The 25,255-nt window shown below is 62.2% G+C and overlaps 4 protein-coding genes across 10 annotated transcripts; 2 read left to right on the forward strand and 2 right to left on the reverse strand.

Annotated features, from left to right (window-relative positions):
• The first annotated feature begins 143 nt into the window (after nucleotides 1-143).
• Nucleotides 144-5,315, forward strand: SRPX2 (sushi repeat containing protein X-linked 2). The gene is made up of 10 exons (XM_065689323.1): nucleotides 144-771; nucleotides 2,332-2,418; nucleotides 2,514-2,705; nucleotides 2,802-2,978; nucleotides 3,348-3,474; nucleotides 3,562-3,683; nucleotides 3,768-3,947; nucleotides 4,027-4,160; nucleotides 4,237-4,358; nucleotides 4,605-5,315. Exons 1-10 carry the CDS (start codon nucleotides 702-704, stop codon nucleotides 4,783-4,785), a joined length of 1,392 nt encoding a protein of 463 aa, XP_065545395.1. The 5' UTR covers nucleotides 144-701; the 3' UTR covers nucleotides 4,786-5,315.
• Nucleotides 5,316-5,711: 396 nt separating this feature from the next.
• Nucleotides 5,712-13,568, reverse strand: SYTL4 (synaptotagmin like 4). 2 transcript variants are annotated; one of them, XM_065690087.1, is made up of 17 exons: nucleotides 13,394-13,568; nucleotides 12,609-12,775; nucleotides 12,297-12,512; nucleotides 11,681-11,790; nucleotides 11,428-11,542; nucleotides 11,168-11,275; nucleotides 10,846-10,966; nucleotides 10,673-10,760; nucleotides 10,441-10,544; nucleotides 10,275-10,361; nucleotides 9,618-9,796; nucleotides 9,391-9,493; nucleotides 8,445-8,606; nucleotides 7,667-7,772; nucleotides 7,235-7,334; nucleotides 6,624-6,832; nucleotides 5,712-5,959 (listed from the first exon to the last, which is right to left on the reverse strand). In XM_065690087.1, the coding sequence occupies exons 2-17, from the start codon at nucleotides 12,716-12,718 to the stop codon at nucleotides 5,817-5,819; spliced, it is 2,061 nt and encodes a 686-aa protein (XP_065546159.1). In that variant the 5' UTR covers nucleotides 12,719-12,775; nucleotides 13,394-13,568; the 3' UTR covers nucleotides 5,712-5,816. The 2 variants fall into 2 exon arrangements, with proteins under 2 accessions (XP_065546159.1, XP_065546158.1); XM_065690086.1 differs by having other exon boundaries at nucleotides 13,390-13,404.
• A 770-nt stretch (nucleotides 13,569-14,338) lies between these two features.
• Nucleotides 14,339-17,764, reverse strand: TRMT12 (tRNA methyltransferase 12 homolog). 3 transcript variants are annotated; one of them, XM_065690089.1, is made up of 7 exons: nucleotides 17,126-17,764; nucleotides 16,832-16,979; nucleotides 16,571-16,760; nucleotides 16,343-16,493; nucleotides 16,155-16,264; nucleotides 15,271-15,389; nucleotides 14,339-15,197 (listed from the first exon to the last, which is right to left on the reverse strand). In XM_065690089.1, exons 1-7 carry the CDS (start codon nucleotides 17,194-17,196, stop codon nucleotides 14,757-14,759), a joined length of 1,230 nt encoding a protein of 409 aa, XP_065546161.1. In that variant the 5' UTR covers nucleotides 17,197-17,764; the 3' UTR covers nucleotides 14,339-14,756. The 3 variants fall into 3 exon arrangements, with proteins under 3 accessions (XP_065546161.1, XP_065546160.1, XP_065546162.1); XM_065690088.1 differs by having other exon boundaries at nucleotides 15,271-15,428; XM_065690090.1 differs by having other exon boundaries at nucleotides 15,271-15,428; nucleotides 16,571-16,793.
• A 14-nt stretch (nucleotides 17,765-17,778) lies between these two features.
• CSTF2 (cleavage stimulation factor subunit 2) lies at nucleotides 17,779-24,946 on the forward strand. 4 transcript variants are annotated; one of them, XM_065690081.1, is made up of 15 exons: nucleotides 17,779-17,887; nucleotides 18,550-18,628; nucleotides 19,302-19,471; nucleotides 19,795-19,931; nucleotides 20,024-20,143; nucleotides 20,240-20,395; nucleotides 20,518-20,635; nucleotides 20,887-20,949; nucleotides 22,068-22,127; nucleotides 22,703-22,844; nucleotides 23,180-23,331; nucleotides 23,620-23,897; nucleotides 24,281-24,406; nucleotides 24,523-24,649; nucleotides 24,759-24,946. In XM_065690081.1, the coding sequence occupies exons 1-14, from the start codon at nucleotides 17,830-17,832 to the stop codon at nucleotides 24,643-24,645; spliced, it is 1,782 nt and encodes a 593-aa protein (XP_065546153.1). In that variant the 5' UTR covers nucleotides 17,779-17,829; the 3' UTR covers nucleotides 24,646-24,649; nucleotides 24,759-24,946. The 4 variants fall into 4 exon arrangements, with proteins under 4 accessions (XP_065546153.1, XP_065546154.1, XP_065546156.1 ...); XM_065690082.1 differs by lacking the exon at nucleotides 22,068-22,127 and having other exon boundaries at nucleotides 20,887-20,964; XM_065690084.1 differs by lacking the exon at nucleotides 22,068-22,127.
• The last annotated feature ends 309 nt before the right edge of the window (nucleotides 24,947-25,255 follow it).

Here is a 25,255-nt window from a genome sequence, read left to right on the forward strand (position 1 = left end):
TGGCCTCTTGCACCCCCCCCCCCCCCCCTGCTGCCAGCCCAGCTGTGCTCTTAATTACTGCGCTGGCTGCCGCATAATTAGTGCATTCAGACAGACACCCCCCCCCCCTTCGCTCCACGCCAGCTCTACCTGCCCATGCCAGGCTCATCCCTCGCCCGCCCTCCTCACCATGCTCCAGACCCCCAGCCCCAGGCAGCGGCTGCCTCCTCCCATCCAGCCCCATGGACTCGGGTGCTAAGGAACGTGCTTCATTACCTCTGCGCCGCGGGGCCGAACCTCAGCTGGAAAACCGCTCCCAGCTGGAAGCGTTTTCCTTCGGACCGCATTCGGAGCCCGCGGCTGCAGCGGGGCTCTCCCTCCCTCCTGGCACAAAGGGTCCTGGATGCCAGGGGTTCATCCTTAGCATCCCGGAACCCCATTCCCGGAGCTTGGCACAGGCTCGGCTCTCCCCTGTGTCTAAATAGGCTCCTGGTTCTGCTTGCGAAGGGAAAAGACCCCACAACCTTCCGAAGCCCGGGAGAAGCAGGAGGTGCGTTGGAAAACGGGAGATCCTGGGACTTGTTATTTTTAATAATCCCATCGTTTTGGGCCTGACTCACGGCTTTTGAATGCTCGGGACGGGCAGCAGAGGGGAGAAGTAGGTTTGCTGAGCGCAGGCAGCAGGGCCGTGGTCCTGCCCCCAGCCCCGCACGGCCCCCGGCATGGCGCAGGACGCGGCCCCCGTCCTCCTGGTTGTCCTGGCCAGGCTGGTGTCATCCACGTGGCATGGAGGTGAGTGCTGGGCTCCATGGGGATGCAGCGGGGTCCTGCTCCCATGGGGGGCTCGCAGTGGGGATGGAGGGAGGGGAGCAGGGTGTGGGTGACGGGGAGAGCAGCGGTGCCTGTGGGGTATGGGGCTCTGTGGGGGAGCAGAGCGGGCGCTGGGAGCCATCCAGCGAGGGGCAAAACCAGCTCAGCACCGCGCCTGCAGCATTCCCGCTGACCCCCTGCTCCCACCGGCCATCGCCTGCAGATGTTTGCTTGGATCAAGCACTCAGTCCCACAGCCGGGTCAGGGATCAACGCTTTTGTCCTGTTCGGGGGTGGGGGGGCTCCCCCTTCCCTGCTCCCATCCCCATTCCATCCCCTGGCCATTATGCCAGCACCGCTGGCTCGGGATGCTCCTACCCAGTGTCCCCAGGTGAGAAGGAACAGAAGGGGAATGTCACAATGAAATGGCACATCTGCCCGCAGCGATACAGTGCGATCCATCCATAGAGCCCTGGTGAGGGGCTCGGTAGCCCTCCAGGAAGCATCCTTGCTTGGGGGGGGTCACTGACATCCCCACCACCAGCCCCATGGATGCCAGCCCTGCTCCGGTCCCCTCCGCTCCCCAAGGCAGCGTGGGAAGCACATTAGGATGAAAGGCTTGTGGGAAGGAGTGGGCAACTTCATGGAGCTTGTGGGAAGCGGCAGGGAATCGCTCCGTAATAAAGTTCATGCTGGAAGGATTTGTAATGGAGTTTCCTCCCCGGGGCTGCTGCTGGGAATGGGCTCAGTGGATATCCCCTTCCTAAAGCCTGGAGCAGGGTGAAGGGGGGTTGCAGCCACAGCAGAGGTGCTGCTTTACCCGGGGTTCCCTTCGCTGCCCAGCGGGAGCAGGGCGCTGTGGGACGGGATGGATGGATGATGGCGAGGAGGGGGCCAGCGGAAACACAGCGGAAACGTGAGCTCAGAGCTGGGGAATGCCGCGGCTGCCGCGGCGCCGAAGGGGAGGACAAAGCCCTCGGCCCCTGCCTGCAGGTCCCTGGCCCATGGGGGGACAGGAGGATGGTGCAAGGCTGTCCTCCCCCTAACCCTGGGGCCATGGGTGGTGTGGGGCCAGCCCTTCCAGCAGCTTCACATTCCCTGATGGGAGTGGGGGGCTGCAGCATCCCTCGCCTTGGCCAGGAGCTCTGCTGGGATGAGAGGGCAGCTGTATTCCTTTGGGATGCTGTATTCCTTTGGGATGCTGCATGGTGCCACGGAGCGGGTGGAAGCACTTCCCGGCAGCGCAAAGCCAGGGGTCGGTGCCAGCCCACTCCGTGCCAGCGCCTGTTTCCTGCCATAACCACGGCTCCTGCCACTGTTTAGTCTGCAGCCGGTGCCAGCGCACACAGTGTCACTGGGGACTGTGCTCACTGTCTGCCGGGCTTAACCCCTGATGGCAGCCCCAGGAGCAGCAGGACAGGGATGGGAATCTCTCATTGGGATGTTTCGGTGCCGGCGGGTGCATGGAGTCATCACCACCTGGGTGCTGCTTCACCCACAAACCATCGCTCAGCAGCCTCCCGGTCTCTTCCCTTCTCCCCAGGGTCTGGCTATTACCCCTCCGAGAGCCACACCAACGAGGTGTACACAGAGGACGTGCCCCCAGAGCCTGCCCTGGACTACCACCGAGGTACCCTCACCCCACCCCATCCCTCGGGGCTCCCCATGGGCACACGGGGTCACCGTGGCGCCGGGTACCCCCCTCACTTGGCTCCCGTCCCGCAGTGCCGCAGTGGTGCGCCACGCTCAGCATCCACCGCGGCGATGCCACCTGCTACTCGCCCCGCGGCGGCTCCTACCGCAGCACCCTGGGCACCCGCTGCGAGCTGAGCTGTGCCCGCGGGTACCGGCTGGTGGGGCCCAGCGCCGTGCAGTGCCTGCCCAGCCGCCACTGGTCCGGGATGGCGTACTGCCGACGTGAGTGAGCCCCGGCAGCCCCAGCGCGTGCCCTGCCCTCGGGTACAGCCGGGAGCCGCTTCCCTCCCTCTCCCCTCTTGGCTCTGTCCACGGCAGAGATCCGGTGCCACGTGCTGCCCGCGGTGCTGCGAGGCTCCTACGTGTGCTCGGCCGGGGTGCAGATGGATTCCCGCTGTGACTACTCCTGCCTGCCCGGTTATCAGCTGGAGGGGGACCGGAGCCGGGTCTGCATGGAGGATGGGCGCTGGAGCGGCAGCGAGCCAGTCTGTGTAGGTAAATTCTCACCCTCTGTCCTCACAGCGCCATGCATCCAAGGGGAGGTCACCTCCATCCCCAGGGTGGCAGCAGGTATCACCTCCACATCCCACCCAGCCATCACTGGGTGCCAGCTCCTGTGCCCCGTGTCCTTGGGCCCCTATCAGTGATGCTCCCAGAGATGCTGTTATCCCCAAAGCATGGGTAGTGCAGGGCACATTGGTCCAGGATTGAGGCATTCCACAGCAGGTCTTGCTGGCTCTGGGATGTCTGTGCTACGCATCCTGGAGCACAGCACCCTGGGGTGTCCAAGCACCGGTACCCAGCTCTCGCAGCCCAGCCCCAGCACTCACAGGTTTCCCAACTGCCTCTCTTCCCTATGGGCAGACATGGAGCCTCCCAAGATCCGCTGCCCGGATTCCCGGGAGCGCATAGCCGAGCCTGGCAAGCTGACTGCCACCGTCTACTGGGACCCCCCCCGTGTGAAGGACTCTGCAGATGGCATCATCAAGAGGTGAGGTGAAGGTGCTGTGGGCATTGCCAGTGGGGCTATGGACCATGCTTGGTACCACTGATGGAGAAACCCATCTGCTGGATAAAGGGTGATGCTGCGGGGCCCGGAGCCTGGCTCAGAATTCCCTGAAGGAGAGCACATCATCCGCTACACGGCCCATGACCAGGCCTACAACAGAGCCAGCTGCAAGTTCAGCATCCGTGTCCAAGGTGAAGCCACCCCCAGGCTCTTCAACCCTATGGCTGGGACCGTGCCCCATCGCCCCCAGCCCTCACCAGCCTTTCCCTCCGCAGTGAGGCGCTGCCCTGTGCTGAAGCCCCCGCAGAACGGGCACCTCTCCTGCACCTCCGACGGCAACAACTACGGGGCCACCTGCGAGTACCAGTGCGAGGGGGGCTACGAGCGCATGGGGACCTCCCTACGGGTCTGCCAGTCCACACAGCAGTGGACGGGCTCCCAGCCCATCTGTGCACGTAGGTGTGGGGCAGGGTGAAGGGATGGGGAAGGGCTGATGGGGTAAAACCTTCCCCACACGCTCCCCTCTCCCCCCAGCCATGCAGATCAACACGGACGTGAGCTCGGCTGCCAGCCTGCTGGACCAGTTCCATGAGAAGCGCCGTCTCCTCATCATCTCAGCCCCCGACCCCTCCAACCGCCACTACAAGATGCAGATGTCCATGCTGCAGGTGAGGAGACCCTCCCGCTGCCCCCCTTCCCACCTCCACCCCAGCATCCCATCGCCATCACCCCTTCCATCCACAGCAAGCTGCCTGCGGGCTGGACCTGCGCCACATCACCACCGTGGAGCTGGTGGGGCAGCCGCCGCACGAGGTGGGACGCATCCGGGAGCACCGGCTCTCCGCTGGCATCATTGAGGAGCTCAGGTAAGTTTGGACCATCCCTTACCTTGGCTGTGGACAAACCAACCCAGCTACAACCTGTCGTGCTGGAGGGGCTTGTGCAGTGTGGGGCACCCCCGTTAGGTCTGAATGCAGCATCCCCAGACCTGAGGAAGCGATGGGAGCCGACACCCCCAGAGAACACAAGCATTGTTGGATGGGGTGGGCAGGCTCAGCCCTCCACGCACCCCCCCCTCCAGCCTTAATCCCAGCTCCCCTTGCACCCATCAGGCAGTTCCTGCGCCTCACCCGCTCCCACTTCAACGCGGTGCTGCTGGACAAGGGGGGCATGGACCGGGAGCGCTACATCAGCCCCGCGAACCCCGACGAGCTCTTTGTGTTCATCGACACCTACCTGCTGAGCGAGCAGGAGGCGGCGCGGCGGGCGCAGAGCGGGGACCCCTGCGAGTGAGCAGCGACGGGACCCCCTCGGACACCTCCCTTCCTGCTTTCCTTGTCGCCCACTGCAGAGGAGGAGCAGGGTGCCGGGGAGCTGCAGGGAAGGGGAGCCCCGCGCCGGCTGCTCTGGCCCAGAGCAGGGATGGGGCCATGTGCTGCAGGTGGGGTGGCTCACCAGGACCATGGTGGGAGACACTGGAGGGCCTCTGCTCAACGCCAGGGCAGGGGGGACGGGGAAACAGAGGGGACAGACAGGGCAATAAATAGCCTCTAATAGAGCAGCTTCACCATTATCATCCTCACCCCGTGCACAAGCTGATCCCCACTCCCTATGGCCCGGGTCAGCCCTGCTGGGCAGGGTCCTGCCATAAAGTCTGTATTCAAAGCTACAGCCCCATGCTCAACACAGCCAGCAGCAGCCCACTGAGGGCTCAACATCTCACCCTGTTCCTTGCTTCCCCTTACCAGCCACAGGCACCCTTCCTGGGAGCAGTTCTGGCAATAGAATTAACTTGGAATAAACATATTTGTTATTAAAAGTCAGTGCTGGAAGAAGGTGTGTTGAGGACAGGCTTGGGAATGAATGCTTCCTGGGGAACACCATCCCCAGGTGACCCTGCACGGCTCCGTCCTGGCCGTCTCCAACACCATCATCATCTCCAGCCAGGGCTGGGATGTGCAGGGCTGCCCCTGTCCTGCAAGCAGTCAGCAGGAGAAGGGTGGAGAAGGCGAGGAGGGAGCAGGCTGTGAAACCCAGGGGGTGGGAGGAAGAAGAATGGAAAGGACTAAAAACCCAACCACATCTCAAAGCATTCTGCCTGGAGGGAAATAAAGGGAGGGTCCACAAGGACTCCAGTTCAGCCTGAAAGCTGGTGCAAAGCCTAAGACAAAAGGAAAACCCTTTAACCAAAACTGGGCCAAGAAGACTTTCTGCCCGAGCCTGTTTAGAGGTGATGTTTATTAAAGCATAAGGATAAACCAGAACAACCCACATTTGGCAGCTCTGCTGGGCCATGCAGTGACTGTATTCCCGAGTCCCAGTGCCTATAGCTTCAGCTTGGCCATGGTGGAGCGGAGCTGGAGCGTCCCCTCTGCCCATGAGCCTGGGTATTGACACATCTTCTGCCATAGGTTCAGCTCCTCGCCCATAGAGTCCATCCAGTCCACAGCTTGCCCATTGCTCATGCCTGTGGGAAGGATGGATGTGGGCAGAAGGCACTGCCCCTGCCTGCAGCGAGGCAGCCCCAAGCAGGGCTGCTTGTGCCCATGGTTTGATGAACCCCAGGGCTCCTCATCCCTATGGTTTGATGGACCCCAGGGTTCCTCATCCCCATGGCTTAATGTACCCCAGTGCTTCTCATCCCTGTGGTTTGATGGACCCTAGGGCTCCTCATCCCATGGTTTGATGGACCCCAGGGTTCCTCATCCCCATGGCTTAATGTACCCCAGTGCTTTTCATCCCTATGGTTTGATGGACCCCAGGGCTCCTCATCCCATGGTTTGATGGACCCCAGTGCTTCTCATCCCCATGGTTTGATGGACCCCAGGGCTCCTCATCCCATGGTTTGATGGGACCCAGGGTTTCTTATCCCATGGTTTGATGGGACCCAGGGTTTCTTATCCCATGGTTTGATGGACCCCAGTGCTCCTCATCCCCATGGTTTGATGGACCCCAGTGCTCCTCATCCCCATGGTTTGATGGACCCCAGTGCTCCTCATCCCCATGGTTTGATGGACCCCAGGGCTCCTCATCCCCATGGGTTGATGGACCCCAGGCCTTCTCATCCCCATGGTTTGATGGGACCCAAGCCTTCTCATCCCCACGGTCTGATGGACACCAGGGTTCCTCACCATTGCCCACTCCAAGCCGGACACCCCCAAGGAAGTCATTGCTGGACAGTGGCTCCCGGTCCCAGACCGTCAGCTCCAGGCAGATGTGCTGCAGGTCCTCGGGGTTGATGCCGGTGTAGACGAAGGTGTGGTTGTAATGAGGGTTCAGGGTCTTCTTCACCACCGGCGTCTTCCTCTTGGAGGCTTTGGTCTTGTGCGGCAGGAGGTAGCTGGGGAAGCAGCCCCTTGGGTTTAGCACCATGGCCTGAGCCCACCTTCCCTCATAGGGCTTGGGAATAGGGACCACTGCAAGGGGCTGGGGCTCTGCTCTCCCTCCTCTAAAGCTCCTCAGCAGACTGCAAGCAGTCTAAGGATGCAAGAGGGCAAGGACTAGAGGCTGCTCACCCCAGTTATGCTGCCTGACGGCTGGGGTGGCACTTGGAGCCCTGCCCTGCACACAGTGTCCCACCATCACCTCTCAACCAGCAGAACCCAGGGGATTTGGCACCAGGAGCATCTTACCTCTGGGCAGACAGCAGAGTCCCTCCCCTCCCCATGTCCCCACAGCAGCGCTAGGAAGTGCCCTGGGATGCAGCCAGGGAGCACAGTGCCCATCCAGGACCCACACTCACCCCTTGACAAAGCTGTCCGAGGTCCCCCCGGATTTGGCAGCCGTGAGGTTCCTGGCTTCTTTGATCCAGACCTGGAGCTCGCCACCTTCCCCTGTTTTGCCTGGGAAAAGCCCATCACAGCAACAACCAATCAGCCCTCATTTCCACCACCTTTCTAGCAAGCTCTTGCTGAACACATTAGACTCCGGCACAGATCCCAGGTAGATCCATCCCTTACTGATGAGCTGAGGGCAGACAACTGATCCAGCCCCATGAAGGCACTGGGACCACTCGGCCAGACTGAGGACAGCCGGGTCTGCCCTACCCCAGAGCATCATTGCAAGCACAGCAGAGGGAAAGGCTGCAGTGGCACCATACAAGAAACCCACCCAGACCCAGCTCTCGTGGCCACAAGCAGGTCCCACACACTACACATTGATGCACAGCACTCACCCTTCCTGCCGTTCCCAGCCACAGGGTGCTTGGGAGATGGGATGTACTTCATGGACACGACCAGCTCCCCCTTGTACTGGTGGAGACCGGCAGCGTCCACCCCAATCTGCAAAGAGAAAGACTTAAACACTGCTGGAGCGGAAAGTGGACATGGTGGTGGTCTGGCCTGCCTGCAGCACTTCCCCATGCTGTGCCAAAGGGCCTGGCCTCTCCTGGATGTGGTTTAGCTGGTACAAATGCCTATGGACCATCCGCAGCATCACCAGGTCAGACTTTGGGATCCCTCTTTGGCTCCATCACTTCCCTTAAGAAACCCTATTTAGGGGTTTCCACAAGCCCCAACAACACAAAACTGAGCCCACACTATGAGTTAGTCCAGAGAACCAGCCTCAAGCCCAGCAGCAGCATCTGCTGCCAGGGAGCTGCAGTAAGGCCATCCCTGCTTTGCTCTGGAATCACAGCAGGATGTCCAGGCCAGTTTCCACCATTTGTTTCCTTGCATTGGCTCCAACTCCTCCCAGCTGGGACAGAGCCAGGAAACAGCATGGAAATACTTGATGGAGCAGAGACAAGCTTCACAGCATCACACAGGGGACTTAGTGAGGAAAAGAAGGGGGGCTCTCTGCTCTTAATTACTATGACAGCTTTGCTGCCTGCTGCTGGGGGCTTCACTTCTGCAAGGGTTTGAACTGAAACAAGCCTTTGGCAGCTCCTGCATCCCGCACCGAGGCCTCCCCACCACCCCGGGCAGGGGGATGCTGCGGGCACAGGGCAGCACCTTGCCGTGCAGGGGCAGGAACTCCTCCAGGTGCCTCTGGAAGTCCCAGGCCTGCAGCGGCACCTCCACCTCGCCCAGGAACGTGTTGCGGCCAAAGCGGTCGTGGTGCCAGACCGAGAACTGCAGCGTCCTCTCGGGCAGCAGGGACCTGTGGATCTCGTACTAGGGGAGAGACAGGAGAAGCCCCGTGAGCAGGCTGGGTGCACGCATCAGGAGCAATGGGTGCACACAGGATGCTTGTCGTCCTTCCCAACCTCAAAGCGCTGGGGCAGTGGTGCAGGAGAGCATGCTCTCCCCAGAGCCCATACAGAGGCAGGACCAGGGCTCATGGCATCCAGCCATTCCACCCCATCCCACCACAAGCGGAGCTCTGCCAGGCCGCCGGGCCTCAGGTGGTGAAACCTCAGCAAACACAGGGCTGCAGGAGCCTAGGAACCAAACTAATTCCCACTTTCCATCCCTGCCTCCCTAGGGATGCACTGCCAGGCTCAAGGATGGAGCCAGCCAGTCCTATCACCTTATGGAGGCTGCAGTGGGGATGGTGAAGGGCAGCACCAAGTGCCCCTGGGCTCAGAACTGCCTTATCTCTGCCCCAGCAGCCAACGCTGCTTCCCTCCAACCACTGCAACCTGCCCGCAGTGGGTCCAGGAGCCTTGTCCATGGAAATCAGTGCACAGGGTAGGCAGAACCAAGCCCTGGGGGATGCCCCAGGGCCAGGAAGGCAGCCTGTGACCACATCCACATTTGCACCTCCACCCCACCGTGGCCCCAGGGCTTGACACCACAGCCCCATCAGAGTCTGGAGTGGGTCTTCCCAGCCTTCAGAGTGTTTGGATATGGGTCCTCTGCAGAGCCAACCCCCCCGTGGTTTGGAGCGCATCCCTCCCCTGGCTGGTCCAGCAGCATCCCCAGCGCTGAAAGCCTGCATCCCAGCTATCCCCATCACCTTGAGCAGCTCATTGTACAGGGGGTTGATGGTGTTGCGTTTGATGGTTGTCTTGCGCTTCCCCTGCCGGGATTTGTCGGGCAGGAGGTAGGTCTTCACGTACCTGATGGGGGAACAGCACCAAGGACTCACCACAACTGACCCGCTGAGCCTCCCAGGGCAACCCCAGACCTCCTGCCTCGCCGAGACAGCCCCCCACAACCCAGCCATCACCCCACGGCTCTCACGGGTTGGAGCGCTTCTTGCCCTCATCCCCATAGGCCAGCTGGCGGCACTCCTTCACGTGGATGAACAAGGTCTGTGTCTTCTGCTCATAGCTCAAGGAGAAGGAGATCCCCCCGGTGACCGCGACGCTGCCGAAGTCCCCGGCCTCGCTGTAAATGCTGACCATGCTCCCCAGTATGCTCTGGAAGACACGGCAGGGCTGAGCCAGTGCAGCATCGCTTACAGTCCCTCCTCATCCTCAGCAAGGCCTCTTCTGCACAGCCACCCTCATCCCCATGACTGGGAATGGATGCTAAGTGCATCCCATCACACACAGGCTCCATAGAAGAGAGCTGGGTCTCCTTGTTTTGATTCCTTTCAAGCCCCCATACCCACAATCTCATGTCCATGCAGCCCAGAGGCTGCCCACCCTGCCTCCCTCCCACCCATTCCCCTTCTCCATCATCTCTTCCCGCAGCAGAGCGCAGCATGGCCCCATGCCATGGGGACTCTGGAATAGGCTGCCGAGGGCAGTGGTAGAATCACCATCCCTGGAAGTGTTCAAAACCACGTAGATGAGGCCCTCAGTGACATGGGTTAGTGATGGCCCTGGGGTGATGGGTGGACTTGATCTTAAAGCTCCTCTCCAACCTGGTTGATTCTATGATTCCATGACTCACGGAAGAGGTGCCGCTGCGCATGCTGCCCCGGGCCACCCTCTGCCGATGGATCTCCACCAGGTTATCAATGTCCTCCTCTTCCTCCTCCTGCAAGGAGATGGACCAGCCATGCATGGGGAGCACCACCAGCCAGGCAGCCAGCTCCATGGCATGATGAGGGTCTCACCAGCTCCGTGTTGAGGCCTGGGACCGACTTGCTCCTGTCCCCCAAAGAGCCGCCTTCCCCCACGAAGTCCTCGGGGCGCAGGTCGATCACCGACTTGGTGTAGTCTGCACAAGGGATGGGGAGGAGGGAGGCAGCGGTGCAGGGCACGCACAGCCCTGCTGCTCCCACTCGCACCAAAAGCCCACCACCCACGCCAGCACCCAAACCCCCCCGCACCGCACATAGCACTCACCCGCCGGCCTCACCACCCGACGCGGGTTCTTCTTGAACATCATTTCGTGCTCATCCAAGGCGCTGCTGCGGTTCCCCACGGCAGCATCCTGCGGAGGACAGGTCCTGTCAGAGCACGGCAGGGATGGGCATCCCATGGGGATCCTGGTCCCACAGCCAGGACAGGGCACGCACCCGTCCGGAGAGCATGTGCTTGGAGTGGAGAGGGAGGGTCAGGCTGGAGGCAGCAGGTCCTGCTGGTGCAGGAACCTGTTTTCCATCTCGGAGAGGGGCAGCTCTCTCCAAGGAGTTACTCCTGTGGAGGACATGGAAAGGTTTGTCCCAGGCCAGGGGCAGAGCCGGGAGAACAAGGGCTGGCCAGGATGTGCCATCTCCCCACGAGCTCCCTGGAGCACAGGACCTGCCTGCATACAGACAGGCTTCAGCCCAGCTCTCCCTCACCAGCCTGGGGGAACCACACTTGGTCCTTATCCAACCCACCCAGGGAGCCCCTCACCTGCCCCCCAGCCCACCAGGACTCGGTCTGTAGCCATCCAGGCTCATGTTTTCCATGGATTCTGTGTCGCTTTTGCCATCCCGAGGGTCTGAGGCATCTGGAAACAAGCTGCAGACAAACCAAACCACAGGTATGTCCTGTTTGGCGAGGAGGAGGGACTGAGAGGGAGCTGCTGCACCAGCACCGAGCCGAGCAGCATCGCTCCCATCCCTGCAGCTGATGCCTGGGGCTTGGAGAGGAGCAGACAGCGGGATCCTCACCTGGGCCCCTCCCGCGGTGCTGGGGGGCTCTGCTTCTGTGCTGGGGAGGAGCTTTTGGGCTCCCCAAGCTGGGCTTTCTGGAGGAGGGTTTGTCCCACGGTCTCCCTTTTGCTGGCTGGAAGCAGAGAGGCATCAGAAGAACCAATGCACCAAGCCCATTGCCTGGAGCAGGAGCTGCTCCCAGCCAGCCAGGGAAAGCTGGAGCACCCAGAGGGCCGGGATGCAGGAGGAGGCATGGCTGTGGCACCCCTACCTGCTGCCTTGTGCCGCAGGGACAGCCGCACCATGTCGCTGCCCAGGCGGTTGGCGAAGCGGTTGACCCTCTGGTCATAGAACCAGTCGCCTGTTGTCTTCTTCAGCTCACTGCAGGACAGGGGGGGAGTGAGGGTGGACAGGGGGGCAGTGAGGGTGGGCAGGGGGGCACCCCAACACCACCCTCAGTGCTGCCACCAGCCAAAGAGAGCATGATCACAGTGGGCACATTCAGCAGGTGACGATGCACCGGGCAGATGATGGACCCAGCTACATCGCCAGCAAACATGGGAGCAAGATGGGTTTTGTAGGACAAGAACAGCCAAGAGGAAGGACCTGGGGTGCTCTAAACACAGGATGACAAGGGGCACGGGGGGATGCTGAAGTAAAGTAAGGGGGGAAAAGGAACAGGAGGGCATGAAGACCCAAGAGTGGGTCACAACCCAGCTCTCCACCACCCAACCATGGATGCCCACCCCGGCAAGTGACAGCAGAGACATCTGCCCTGCGCTGAAGACCAGCGGGGGTAGGCAAGGACCATGGGGCATCAGGCAGGGGTAAGTGGGACTAGGAGGGGACCAGGAGGGGCACGCAGCGGTCCCAGCCCGGGTACTCACGCCTCCTTGGAGCAGACTTTGCAGCGCCAGGCGCTGTTGGGGCCGTAGGCGCGGCAGTCCCGGCAAACCAAGTGGTTGCAGCCCCGGCAAGTGTTGGCCTTGGGGCTGACCCGGCCCAGGCTCTGCTGGCAGCGGGCGCACGTCCGCTCGCTGTAGCGCTGGCTGCCGCGCTTGGCCCCCTTCCGACGGATCTCCAGCAGCTCGTTCTTGAGGCGCCTGCTCGGACCCCGGCAGTGTCAGAGCCGCAACGGCTCCCATCGCCCCTCGGAGCAAGGCAACCAGCGCCCTGCCCGGCCCCAGCCCCAGCCCCACCTGATCCTCCTCTCCTCCGCTTTGCGGAGCTCCTCATCGCGCTGCAGGACCTGCAGGATCAAATCCTTCTCCACATCCGACAGGAAGGACAGATCCACGGCCTCCGACATCGCTCCGACCGGGATCGCTCGCTCGCTCGCAACCAGCAGTATCCGGACGCGTCCGTGCTGGGAGCAATCCCTGCTCTCAGCACAGCCGCATCCCGGCTCGCAGCCCCGCCGGGTGCCCCGGTGCCCGCAGCCGGGGCAGGGCTGGCTGCCTCCGCCTCCCAGCCCCGAGCGCCCGCACCCAGCCGCCTGCCGGCCCTGCCCAGGGCACGGCGCTGCCGCGGGCCGCCCGCCAGCCCCGCTGACCTCAGCCGGCTCTGCGGGACCCAGCACGGCCCGGGGGGGAGAGCTGCCCCGGGCTGCTGCACGCACACACACACACACACACACACACACACACACACGGGGCGGCGGGGGCAGGATCCGGCCGGGCTCCGCACCGCAGCGGCTGCGCCCGCCCCGACGGAGCCGGTCCCGGAGCGCCCACCCGGGGGTCTCTGCACGCCCGACGGCACCGGAGAGTAGAGCCACGGACGGCGGCAGGGAGCGGCTGCGACCGAGCCCGACGGGAGGGACCTTCCTGCCGAGCCCGGGGGCAAGAGGAGCGAAGGGACGGGACCGGGAAACAACGACGACACCGACCCGGGCCGCCGGGGCGGGCACAGGCAGCAGCCCCCAGCCTGGCCGGGACGGGACGGAGGGGAACACCCGCCCCCCCCCCGTTCCCCCGGTACCTGCCTTGGCTCTGGCCGGCGCCTCCCGGCAGCAGCGGGGAGGGAACGGGGAGGGCGGTGCCGCCTCCTTAAAGGCACCGCACCCGCCGCACCTCCGGCACCGACGGCGCGGCCCGAGCGGGAGGCGGCGCCAGGCGCGGCCAACCCCGCGACTGGAGCTCAGCAGCCGCCTCCCCTCGGGCACAGCTCCGGGTCCCCGGGGACGGCTCCCCCCAGCACGGCCCGCTCGGTGCCTGGAGCAGGGCGCGCTGCCCCCGCTGCTTCCCTGCACGCAGCCCTGTGGGAAGGCAGCTCCTCCCAGAGAGCACACACAGGCCGGAACGGAGGGTACAGCCCCCCGAACTGCCCCTCGGGGTGCCCTGCACGACAGCAGGCTGTGGATGGAGACCTGAGTACCACGGCCACGGTGTCCCCAGGCCCTGCCCGCAGTAGGGGGTGGCCTCGCTGCAAGGCTCCAGTCTCTGTCCTTGTCCTTTGGGGGCAGATGTGCTTCCTGTCAGGCTCCTTGTGCCTGCAGCAGCACAGACAATGGGGAAACAGGATGAGGCGTGGGGCTCACAGCCTGGGAAGGTGGCTTCTTGGCACGCAGGGAGTGGGAGTGAGCTGGGAGCAGCCCCAAAGCAGATGTGAGGGCTCTGCCCACACGCTGGTTGCATCCCAGCGATCCTGCCCTAGGACAGAGGTTCCCAGCGCTGCAGGAGGAGATGGGACATCTACATAGGGGAAGATGCACCGCAACACCAAAGGGGCTGGGGGAGATCCCTCGGGGATGGAGGTTTCTCTGCAACGCAGGTACAGACACAAGGCTCAGGGCTTTGGGCTCACAGGTAGAGCTTGAGAGCAGAGACTTTGTTCCCCGAGCCCCTCCACACAGCAGCCTAAGACTCAACCTCCTTAGGCCATACCCCCACACTGTCACCAGCGTTCATGTTTTAAATGGACACTGACATAAGAGGTAAGAAACATCCTTATTTCTGCAGAAAGGTGAGAAGGAACTGAGATGAACAGATCTGGTTCCAGTACGCTGAAAAAGCATGTTGGTAAATGGAGACACAATGCCTGTCCCTGACCCACCGAAATTAAAAGCAGCAGGAACCCAGGGTTTATTCAGCCCCGTGGCTCTCTCCTGCGTGAAAATGGAGCTGAAAGTGCCACCATGTGTCCAAGGCACTGATGGGCAGGACTTGAGTGCCCTCAGCCCCAGCTTGCTCCATCCTCAGCCTGGATATGGCTCCTGGAGGGACATCCCATGGGAGTGCATCCCCCGGTGCCACCGCAAGGCGCTGCCACTGGGAACGAGGGGATGCAAAGCACATCCAAGGTACCAGCAGGCAGTGGTGGCATCTCCTGCCACCCGTGCTCCAGCGTCACCGTCCTGTGGGATCTGGAGTGATGGGGGAGCTGGCAGTGGGCTCCGTGGGCGGTGTCGGCCGGCACTCGAGGTCCAGCACGAGGTGATGCACATGGGGTGCGTAGGACTTCACCGCCTCGATGTGCAGGATGCTGGTGCTCCACGACTGCCCATGCAGCTCTGCCAGCAGCCCCCGGATCCGTGATGCTGTGGCTTCAGCCCATCTCTCCCACTCAGGTCTGATCCTGGCCCTCTGCTTCTCCTTCCCACCACCCTCTGCTGGGTGCTGTGCTTCTCCAGCAGGGCTGGATCCTGCTGGGACAGACTCCACGTTGTGATGGATGTGGAGAACACCACCCGTGGCCTTCTTGAGGACGCGGCATGCCACCGGCCAGCCCTCCTCCGAGCTGGGAATGAGCCCCAGGTTCACCCTGTCCGCCACGTCCCGCAGCTCCAGCTGGAAGGAGAGACAAGGGGTGGTGAGGGGATGCAGTGCAGGGATGGCGTCCATGGCTGGGGGCAGCTCTCACCTCCCGGCTGTCCCCATGGTGCACACGGCAGCGGTCCTGCACGCCGTTCAGCACCAGGTTCCTCCGCAGGGCCTCCACGGCGTGGATGTTCCACTCGCAAGCGTGGGCAAAGGCGGCTGCTGCATGAACCAGGTAGGGCAGGGTGAAATAGCCGATGCCTGGGGGGGCAGGAGGTGGCAGCAGCTGAGGGAAGGCTCCAAGCACCTCCTCTGGGGCAGGGTGGGATGTGACTGACACCCTGGGTCTCTGAACCTGCTCTGGGCTGGAACAAGCCCAGACACTGGGGAATGGAAATTCATCCCTCACTCCTCCTCAAGAGCAAAATCTGTCCTATTTACAGAGAAGTTGATTTTACTTAAAACAAGGGAAGTTCAGGTTAGATATAAGGCAGAAGCTCTTCCCTGTGAGGGTGCTGAGGCGCTGGCACAGGGTGCCCAGAGAAGCTGTGGCTGCCCCATCCCTAGCAATGTTCAAGGCCAGGCTGGACACAGGGGCTTGGAGCAAGCTGCTCCAGTGCAAGCTGTTCCTGCCCATGGCAGGGGGTTGGAACTGGAATATCTTAAGATCCTTTCCTTCATGAAGGTGTACCCATACAGGCTCAGGAGCCTTTCAGAAATGATATGAGGGCAAATCTTTCCCCTGGATCCACATGATTCCCATGACCAGCACTAGGTACACAGCAGTGCAAGGTCATCTGAACCGTTCAAAGGCACCAGGGACACAGAAGGGACAGCAGTGCCAAATTAACTGAGGGCTCACAGGCCAGGCAGGAGCTCTAAGCCTGGATATTTTTCCAATCCAGGCTGGAAATGAAGTTCCACATCCACCTGGATGCCATGGGTCCCTGCACCACTGCTCTCTGCCCTGCCAAACCCCTCCATTACCTGCATAGAGATCCACCAGCACCTCCCCGGCGCAGGGCAGCGATGCCACCCGCAGCTTCTCCGTGATGTTGCCCGGTGAGAACATGCACTTGGTCACATCAAACGTGTACCTGGGAGACACCACGGACCCGGTGAGGGCAGCCCCTTCCCTGCAGGGGCCACATCCTGCACCGCAGCTCCTGCCCTACCTGATCCCATTGTCCACGTGCTCCACCCAGGGGTCCTGGCCCAGCAGCAGGGTGACACTGGGGGACCGCATCCCGCCTGGCAATACCCGGCCTCTCCTGGCCAGCCGCCGCGCACCCAGCGCTGATGCCACCGTCTCCCAAAGCACCGGACCTGCAGCACATCCATCCCGGGAGCTTTGGGAAGAGCTCTGCGGGCAGGATGGGGCCGGCAGACCCCGTCCCCCTTACCCAGCTGCTCCCAGGGCGCAGCCCTGAGGCTGTCCTCGCTCAGCAGCACCAGGTCCCCGTGGCGCTGCCAGGCGCGGGGCACGTCTCGCTCCAGCTCCTCCGACCAGCTCTCGCCCAGCAGCCGCCGCAGCTCATCCCGCAGCCTCTGGGCAGGCGTCCGCCGGCGGAGTGCCCTGGAGGGGACGGGATCCTGCGGGAGGGATGGGGCACATGGGGATGGGACCTTTCCATCCTATAGCAGGGCTCTGGAGCTGTCCCAACCTGGATGCGGACCAGCCCACAGGGCATCTCCTGCGGCAGGCTCAGCAGGGAGAGCTTCTCCTCCAGCACGGGCAGGGCCATGCGGCCCCCCGGCACCTCCTGCAGCTGGTAGCGCTTGTCCAGGAGCTGCTGCGCTTCCAAATGCTCCCTACAGGGCCAAGGCACGGTTAGGACCTCCCCAGACCCACAGCCCACCCCACTGCAGGGAAGAGTGTGTGCCCGGGTGTGGGGCTGGCCCCCTTTGCCTGCACCCTGAGCAGACACAGGGCTCCCCATTCGCCCCTCCAGGCTCACCTGAGGCGCTGGGCGAACCGTGGCTCCGTGGCCAGTGCAGGGATGGCGATGGGGGCATCCATGGTCTCCATCCCGCCAAGCCAAGGATGTCATCGGAGGGCAGGGATGTGGCTGCCTATCAAAAGGGCACAGGCTGCGATGGAGAGCCAGAGTCCCCGTCACTGCCATGCAAGATCTGGCTGCCCTGGAGAGCAGCCGGTGACTGGGGCAGGGGGGTACCCGGCGAGACGGGATCCTCTGGGGAGGGGATGGGGATTGGGCGCTGCACGGAATGGGGCGCCAGGCGGTGGGATACCTGCTGGGATGGGGTGTCCGGGATGCGAGGGAGGGGGTGCCCGAGTGATGGGGTGCGCTGGGGTGGGATTCCCGGAGGATAAGGGTTGACGTACCAATGGATGCCGTACCGGGGCTGGGATACCCGGGACGCTCTCCCTCAGGGCCGGTGCCGGGGCTGGGTTGCTGTGGCCGCGGGGCTGCCCCGGGAGCCGGCACCTCGTGTCCGGGTGTCCCGGGAAGGGCTCCGCAAGGACCCAGTGTCCCTGCACCCCGAGATCCCGGTGTCCCGGTATCCCGCCCGCTCCGCTCCCCGCTCCTACCGTGTTTCCGGCCGGATCGCTTTCCCCGGTGCACCGCGGCCTCCGGGTGAGCTCCGGGTGGAAGCGGAAGCGGGAGGACCGTTGTGGTGTCGGACCAGCGGCGGCGCCATGGCGGGGCTGTCGGTGCGGGACCCGGCCGTGGACCGCTCCCTGCGCTCCGTGTTCGGTCAGCGCCGAGGGGCCGGGGCGGGGCGGGGACAGGGGCGGGGGCAGGGATGGGGATGGGGCAGGGATAGGGGAAGGGACAGGGGCAGGGGTAGGGATAGGGGTAGGGATAGGGATAGGGGCAGGGATAGGGATAGGGATAGGGATAGGGGCAGGGATAGGGATAGGGGCAGGGATAGGGGTAGGGACAGGGGCAGGGATAGGGGTAGGGACAGGGGCAGGGGCAGGGGTAGGGATAGGGACAGGGACAGGGATAGGGATAGGGATAGGGGCAGGGATAGGGATAGGGACAGGGGCAGGGGCAGGGATAGGGATAGGGGTAGGGATAGGGATAGGGACAGGGACAGGGGCAGGGATAGGGATAGGGATAGGGATAGGGGCCGGGATAGGGGTAGGGATAGGGAGAGGGAGAGGGGTAGGGATAGGGATAGGGACAGGGATAGGGATAGGGGCTGGGACAGGAATAGGGATAGGGACAGGGACAGGAATAGGGACCAGGACAGGAATAGGGACCAGGACAGGGATAGGGATAGGGGCCGGGATAGGGATAGGGGCAGGGGCAGGGATAGGGGCAGGGATGAGGGCGGGTGTTGGGGCGAGCAGGCTGGCCGGGCCCGGTGCTGCCCCCCGCGCTGACCAGTGCCTGCCGCCTGTGTCCCACAGTGGGGAACATCCCGTACGAAGCCACCGAGGAGCAGCTCAAGGACATCTTCTCGGAGGTCGGGCCCGTGGTCAGCTTCAGGTGAGGGTGGCGGCTCCCTCCGCGCTTCCTTCGGGTTCCTTTAGGGGAGGGTGGCAGCGGAGCGGGGCGGCCTCGGGGCTGTGAGGCTGTGGGGAGCCAGGCATTGAGGTCCTGCGCCGGGGTTCCGCAGGGATGCAGGCCGTAACGGCCCTAGCACAACAGCCCATGGTGGGGTGGAACTGGGTGGCTTTAAGGCCCTTTCCAAACCGAATTGTTGAGTGATTCCTTGGGATCTCCAGGCTGGAGGCACTGGTGGCGCGGAGCTGGGGCAGATAAGTCTTTAGGTCCTGATGAGGCTCTGTGCAAAGGGATGGGATTGCTCCACAGGGATGTTTTCTTGGCTTGGCACCAGGCCTCAGAGAGCTCTCAGTGAAGGGTTTGGGAGTCCCAGGAGCAGGCAGTCCGGTTCTGTGTCCCCAGAAGTTGTCTTTGTGGGGTTATGGGAAGCGCGGGGCTTGTGCTGGTGGCTTTCCTGACACTGGGGCTTTGGGAACAGCCGTCAGGCCGGATCCAGGAGGCCTTTTGGCTCTCAGTTAGGGCTTGACCTGACTCCGATGCCTTCACTCCTGCATGGTGCACCCCAACATCCCTCTTCAAGCACTGGGCAGCGGTGGGCACCGCTCGGTGCCTGCACTGCCCTCAGCGGTGTGGTTCTGTCCTCCTCGCTCTGCAGGCTGGTGTATGACAGGGAGACAGGCAAACCCAAGGGCTATGGCTTCTGTGAGTACCAGGACCAGGAGACAGCGCTCAGCGCCATGCGGAACCTCAACGGGCGCGAGTTCAGTGGCAGGGCCCTGCGTGTCGACAACGCCGCCAGCGAGAAGAACAAGGAGGAGCTAAAGAGTGAGTCTGAGCTCTGTGCTGGAGAGGGCACTGCTGTGGTGCTGAGCCTGCCCTTTTCAGCATTACATACGTGCCTCTTCCATGGGGCTGGCACAGAGACTCATGGAAGCAGAGGCTGCTTCCATGAGACCTCACAGAGCTGGCATGCTCCAAGTGATGCAGCAAGTAGTTTTGTAGAGGGATGCATGGGCTCAGCTGTTTTCTCTCTCAGATGATCCCGTTTTCATTGCTTCCCTTTCCTTATGATGATGTGGGGCTTTCCTTCTGATGAGCCCATTACAGACAATTCATGTTGCCATAGGAGGTCACGAACTCTATTGCAGGCTTGGGCACAGGCGCACCCATCATAGAGTCACCCTACGGGGACCCTGTCAATCCTGAAGATGCCCCTGAATCCATCAGCCGGGCAGTAGCCAGCCTGCCACCTGAGCAGATGTTTGAGCTCATGAAGCAGATGAAGGTGAGTGGAAGGCTGCACCCCATGAGCATAGCTTCTGTCATGGCTGCAGCCCTTCTGTCTTGCTGGAGCTCTGATCTCGTTTGTCTTCTCAGCTGTGTGTCCAGAACAGCCCCCAGGAAGCCAGGAACATGCTGCTGCAGAACCCCCAGCTGGCTTATGCCCTGCTGCAAGCCCAAGTGGTCATGAGGATCGTGGATCCAGAGATCGCACTGGTTTGTCCCTTGCTGCCTTGTCCAGGGTTGGTTGGGTATTGGTGGCAGCCCGTTGAGGGTGGAAGAAAACTCTTTTTCTCCTTCTTCTGCCCCTAGAAAATCCTGCATCGCCAGACCAGCGTTCCTCCTCTGATCTCAGGCAACCAGCAGGCAGTGCCAGGGCCAGGACCAGGACCAGGACCAGGGCCTGGGCCAGGGCCGAACGCACAGCTGAACCCACAGAATACCCCCTCGTCCCAGCCACAGCCCATAGTAAGAGCCTACACGATGCACGAGCAGGGCAGAGCTGGGCTTTGCCAGCTCCAGCTCTCCCAGCTGGGGGGCCTGTACCTGGGTGCTGGGGCTTCCCTGAGGTCTGGTTTCTCTCTGGGCAGGGTGGGATGCACGTGAACGGCGCTCCCCCTCTGATGCAGCCACCCATGCAGGGAGGAGTGCCAGCCCCAGGACAGATGGCAGCCGCTGTGCAGGGCCCCGGGCCCATGGCTCCAGGAGGTGAGTCCTGAATGGGTCCTGAAGACAGATCCCCCCCATAGCCAGAGGCTTGGTTCCATGAGAGCACACATAGTCCCATACTGTGTGTTGTGGCTGCTGCCAGCAGTGGTCCAGAGAGCTGGCTTATCCCTGCGTTCAAGTAAACTTCCAGATCCTTGCCCAGGAATGGGGAGGTATTTGGGGGCAAAGCAGTCTGATATTAGTGCAGGGATGGTTGAGGAGGGCTCTGATCTCTTCCTGTTCCCCCTCAGGTGGAATGCAGCCGCAGGTTGGGATGCCGGGCGGAGGACCTGTCCCATTGGAGCGTGGCCAAGGTAGAACACACATGGGTCAGTGCTATGTGCCATGTGAGCCTCCAGTGGGGCCCGGGCCATGGGTGCTGAGCAGAGCTGCACCAAGAGCCCCTGCCAGCTCCCTGCAGCCTTCCCATCCCTGTACCTGGGTCTGTTTGCTTAGGTGCAAGGCTGCGGCAGCAGCTCTCCTGCTCACACACACACACGCACACAGCACTTTGTTCTGTGCCATGTTACGCTTTGGAAGCCAGGAGAGCTGCCAGCCCCTGCAGAGCCCACCAAGCGGGACATGCCTGTGTTTTCCACCTCTCTGTGAGCCCGTGTCTGTCCCTGTGCTTGCGCAGGCAGGCAGAGCTTGCCCTTCTCTGGTCCCTGTCCTGCTCCTTCGCTGCCTGGGTGTGCTGGGAAGCAGCTTGAGCTGCAGCCGCGTCTCCGTGCCCGGCAGAGGGAGCCGGGCCCTCGCTTTTGCATGCAGAGAGGGTGAGGCTTGGCAGGGAACTTCCCAGGGGATGATGCTTGCCTTTCCCTCCGCAGGCACGGTCTGTACGGCCCAGCCCCGCAGCCGGATTCCTTACGGTGCACCCGCCGGGTTCCCGTTCTCCCAGTAATGAGGCACGCAGGCACTTGACACCCCTGTTGCCTTGACTTGTATCATAGGCCTTCTTTCAGGAGCCTGTTCTGAGCCCCTCTGGTCTTAGGGGCACTGGACTCTTTGTTTTCTTTGGGGTGGGCACCATCTTGCTGAGAACAACCAGGCAGTTCTTGGCTCCTAGAAGGTTTGGAGCAGGCAGAAAGCTGGCACTGGGGAGTGCTGTGGGGGAGCTGTGAGCAGGGGCAGGAGCTGGCTGTGCATCGTGGGGCACAGCGTGGCCCTGCAGCATGCCCGTTGTATCTCAGCGGGGTGTCCTCTTGCCTTGCATGTCACACAGTGAGTGAGGGAAGGGTCGTGCCAAGCAGTCTGTCACGCCTGTAGTGGAAGAGGTTGATCAAGCCAGATGTGCAGCGTGAGCATCTCCATAGGTTTTCCTAGGGCACTCGAGGGAGCGGAGGTGACCCTGCACTGTCCCACAGCTGAGTGCATGTGTGCATACACTATTTACGTGTCTGCTCTTCTCCCTCTCTTCCTGCTGCTTGCCCAGGGAACCTGCAGCTCTCGCCCGTGGGACCTGCCAGGCCTGCGTCTATCGAACGCGTTCAAGGTATCCCAGTATCCGCCTGCTCCCTCCTGCCGTGGAGCTCGTGTGGAGTGTGCAGCGAGCAGCGCTCCCCCGGCTGTGCTCAGGGGCTGCCAGGTCCCTCTGTGTGCCCTGCTTGAGAGGAGGAGGCAGGGCATCCTCTGGGGCTGGAGGAGAGAACAGGCTAGGGCCAGGCACTAGTAGAAACAGCCTGCTTGAGAGCACCTTTTGCTTAGGATCCAGCCCCCTTTGACACCTCACTACAGGGTCTTGCTTTGCTCCTGGCCCCACATCAGCAGGGTGTTGATGCCCGTGCTTGTAGGGCTTGCTATGGGGGCACCCACACTTGGTTTGGCCACCTGGAGCTATAAGAACCCTGAGGCAGAGCCAGAGAGGGATGAAGCCAGCAGCCAGAGAAGGGGTTTTGGTGCGCTGTGGCCGTGTGTGAGGGGCTGCCCCCTTGGCAGTCAGCACGGCTCACCCGCCCGCACCAGGGGAGCAGTGTGGGGCTGCCCCACACCCCGAGAGCGCTGGGGGACAGTGTCAGCACTGCACTGGTCATGCAGATCCTCACGAGCTCTTGTGTGTCTCCCTGGCAGTGCCCATGCCAGACCCGAGGGCCCCTATGCAGCGTGGACCTCTACCTGCTAGTGGCCCGCCGCCCCGAGGCCTTTTGGGAGATGCCCCGAATGACCCTCGCGGAGGGACCCTGCTCTCAGTCACTGGAGAAGTGGAGCCCAGGTGAGGGGAGAGGGAAGGAGAGGAGCTCTTGGCACCATCCCCTGCCCAAGGGTGACCTCTCGCTGAGGACAGGGATGGCACCGTGTGTGGTGCTGCCCATGGGGGCTGGCCCGGTTCCCCGGGGACGGGGCATCCCCGGGGTGGTGGCAGCAGCCCTGTGGCATGGGGCTCACAGCACCCGTCCCTGTGCCAGCCTCACCCTCCTCCCCTGCGCCCGGCTTCGGGGGCACATCCCAGCGCTCTGCCCAGACCGTGCCAAGCCAGCCAAGTCTGATTCACAACTCTCTCGCTTTTTCTCCTCCTCCTGCTTTGCTCTCCTCGTCTCTCTGCGTCAGAGGTTACCTTGGGCCACCCCACCAAGGAGCCCCTATGCACCATATGCCTGGGCATGACAGCCGGGGCCCCCCTCATGAGATGAGGGGGGGACCCATGGGAGAACCCCGACCACTGATGGGAGAGCCGCGGGGGCCCTTGATGGATGCTCGAGGTGAGAGAGGGGGCATGAAATAACGGGTGGCTTTAAAGAGCGCAGACAAGGAGTCAGAATGGAGCCCACTGCCCCAGCAGCAGACACAGGAAGGGGTTTGGGCAGTGGAACAACTGACTCCAGGGCAAGGAGGGACAGTCCCATGGGGTTAAAGTCTTCTTCCAGGCATGTCCCCTCTGCCCCAAGGCCTTGCACCTTCTGGCCCCCAGACACAGGAGGTAGGGGGCTCGCCCCATGCTCCCTGCATCACTGCTCTCTCCAACATCTTGCCTTGTCTTTCCTCTGCAGTCGGGAGAGATCCCCGAGGGCTGGAGCCGCGAGGATTGGAGCCACGAGGGCTGGAGCCCCGGGTGATGGAGGCGCGAGCCCTGGAAGCACGAGCCCTGGAGGCGCGAGGGCTGGAGCCAAGAGTGCTGGAAGCCAGGGCTATGGAGGCCAGGGTCATGGAGCAACGGGGCTTGGAGCCTCGAGGGCCTGGTCCCAACCCACGTGGCCCCATGCCTGGTGGGATACAGGGTCCTGGGCCGCTTAGCATGGGAGCCAGTGGCCCGCAGGGGCCCCGCCAGGTACACACAGCACCTCTGCTCGATCGGATGCTGGTGGTGTCTTGTAGATTGGGGCTGGGTGGGGATTGATCACATCCTGCAGCAGCAGCACCTCTGGCAGTGCAAGCCTTTGGCTGGTGGCTCTTAAGGAGTCAGGGCATCAACCCATCTCCACAGGCACTGCCTGTCTGTTGGGGACAGGACAGGGCTTGGGCTTCTCCACCTCCTTCTGATGTGCAGGAGTTGGAGGGGCAGGAGAGTTCATAAAACCCATGTCTCTTTATTCTCTGGTGTCTTCAGGCTGGCCGTGAGGGCATCCATCTGGTCATCTGCTTTACGTTCCTGTATTCACATGGCTGAGTCCAGAGACCCCTTGGTCCTTACCTCATCTCTTGTGCTCACAGGTTCCTAACATGGCAGGGGCAGGCATGCAGGGAGGAGGCATTCCTGGAGCAGGAGTCCAAGGAGCTGGTCAGCCCGGAGGCTTTAGCCCTGGGCAGAGCCAGGTCACCCCCCAGGATCACGAGAAGGTGAGAGGACAAAAGGGAAAGGGTGAGACATTGGGAGCAGCACTTCCTATGTGCCTCACAGTGGTAGCAGCAACTGTTCCTGGCTCTGGTAACCCAGTCTCTGACTCTCCCCACAGGCAGCTCTGATCATGCAGGTTCTGCAGCTGACAGCAGACCAGATCGCCATGCTGCCCCCGGAGCAGCGCCAGAGCATCCTCATTCTGAAGGAGCAAATCCAGAAGTCCACAGGAGCACCGTGACAAGGTGATGTCAGCCCAGCCTGTGCTTGCTCCCCTTCAGTGAACCAGAGCTCAGAAAGGGGCTCTGCTATTCCTCTCCATGCTGGGCTTACTCTTCCCCTTCCTTCCTGCAGCACTGGCTGGTGTGTGGTGAAGGTAATGCTCCATGGCGGCTGCTTCCTGTTGCTGTCTGAGCTGATGCTGCGTTTGGGAGAGGTTTCTTCTCCCTCCCGTCACATTTTCCTTTCCCATTCATCTTTTTGTTTTCCTGTGTGTATATTTTATGATGCTTGAAATAAAGTGGGAGGAGGGTTTGAGTAAAGTCATGTCTCTGGTTGCCTTGTTTGGTCTCTCATGAAGGCCCAATGGGACTGTTGGGTTCTGGGAGCATCCAGGCTAATGCAAACCACTCACCTTCCTCCCTTCTCCCAGCACCAGAGCAAGGATGGATTGCTGATGTGCCATGCTGTTGTTCACAGCTCTCCACAGGGGGTAAGCAAAGGGCAGGATGGGGAGCTCGGCTTTCTATCCCGTAAGTGATACAGCAATCGGATACCACCCCAGCCTGCACGGGGTGGGGGGGGGTGATTTTCCCTCTTCCCTGCATATGCTGGAACAGGATTTGTTGCCT

The sequence above is a fragment of the Lathamus discolor genome, chromosome 9 (assembly GCF_037157495.1).
Source record: "Lathamus discolor isolate bLatDis1 chromosome 9, bLatDis1.hap1, whole genome shotgun sequence".
NCBI classification, from domain to species: domain Eukaryota; kingdom Metazoa; phylum Chordata; class Aves; order Psittaciformes; family Psittacidae; genus Lathamus; species Lathamus discolor.

Bases quoted from the DNA above. Each gene is read 5' to 3' on its own strand.
- SRPX2 (XM_065689323.1), top strand. From the start codon at position 702: ATGGCGCAGGACGCGGCCCCCGTCCTCCTGGTTGTCCTGGCCAGGCTG. The intron at 2,706-2,801 runs GTGAGTGAGCCC...TGTCCACGGCAG, and splicing joins CGGGATGGCGTACTGCCGAC to AGATCCGGTGCCACGTGCTG. The intron at 4,359-4,604 runs GTAAGTTTGGAC...TGCACCCATCAG, and splicing joins GGCATCATTGAGGAGCTCAG to GCAGTTCCTGCGCCTCACCC.
- SYTL4 (XM_065690087.1), bottom strand. From the start codon at position 12,718: ATGTCGGAGGCCGTGGATCTGTCCTTCCTGTCGGATGTGGAGAAGGAT. The intron at 11,791-12,296 runs GTGAGTACCCGG...CCTGTCCTGCAG, and splicing joins AAAGTCTGCTCCAAGGAGGC to TGAGCTGAAGAAGACAACAG. The intron at 10,362-10,440 runs GTGAGACCCTCA...ATCTCCTTGCAG, and splicing joins CAGGCCTCAACACGGAGCTG to GAGGAGGAAGAGGAGGACAT.
- TRMT12 (XM_065690090.1), bottom strand. From the start codon at position 17,196: ATGGAGACCATGGATGCCCCCATCGCCATCCCTGCACTGGCCACGGAG. The intron at 16,980-17,125 runs GTGAGCCTGGAG...TTGGCCCTGTAG, and splicing joins CGGTTCGCCCAGCGCCTCAG to GGAGCATTTGGAAGCGCAGC. The intron at 15,429-16,154 runs GTAATGGAGGGG...CTGCCCCCCCAG, and splicing joins GCTGGTGGATCTCTATGCAG to GCATCGGCTATTTCACCCTG.
- CSTF2 (XM_065690081.1), top strand. From the start codon at position 17,830: ATGGCGGGGCTGTCGGTGCGGGACCCGGCCGTGGACCGCTCCCTGCGC. The intron at 20,144-20,239 runs GTTTGTCCCTTG...TTCTGCCCCTAG, and splicing joins TGGATCCAGAGATCGCACTG to AAAATCCTGCATCGCCAGAC. The intron at 20,396-20,517 runs GTAAGAGCCTAC...CTCTCTGGGCAG, and splicing joins CGTCCCAGCCACAGCCCATA to GGTGGGATGCACGTGAACGG.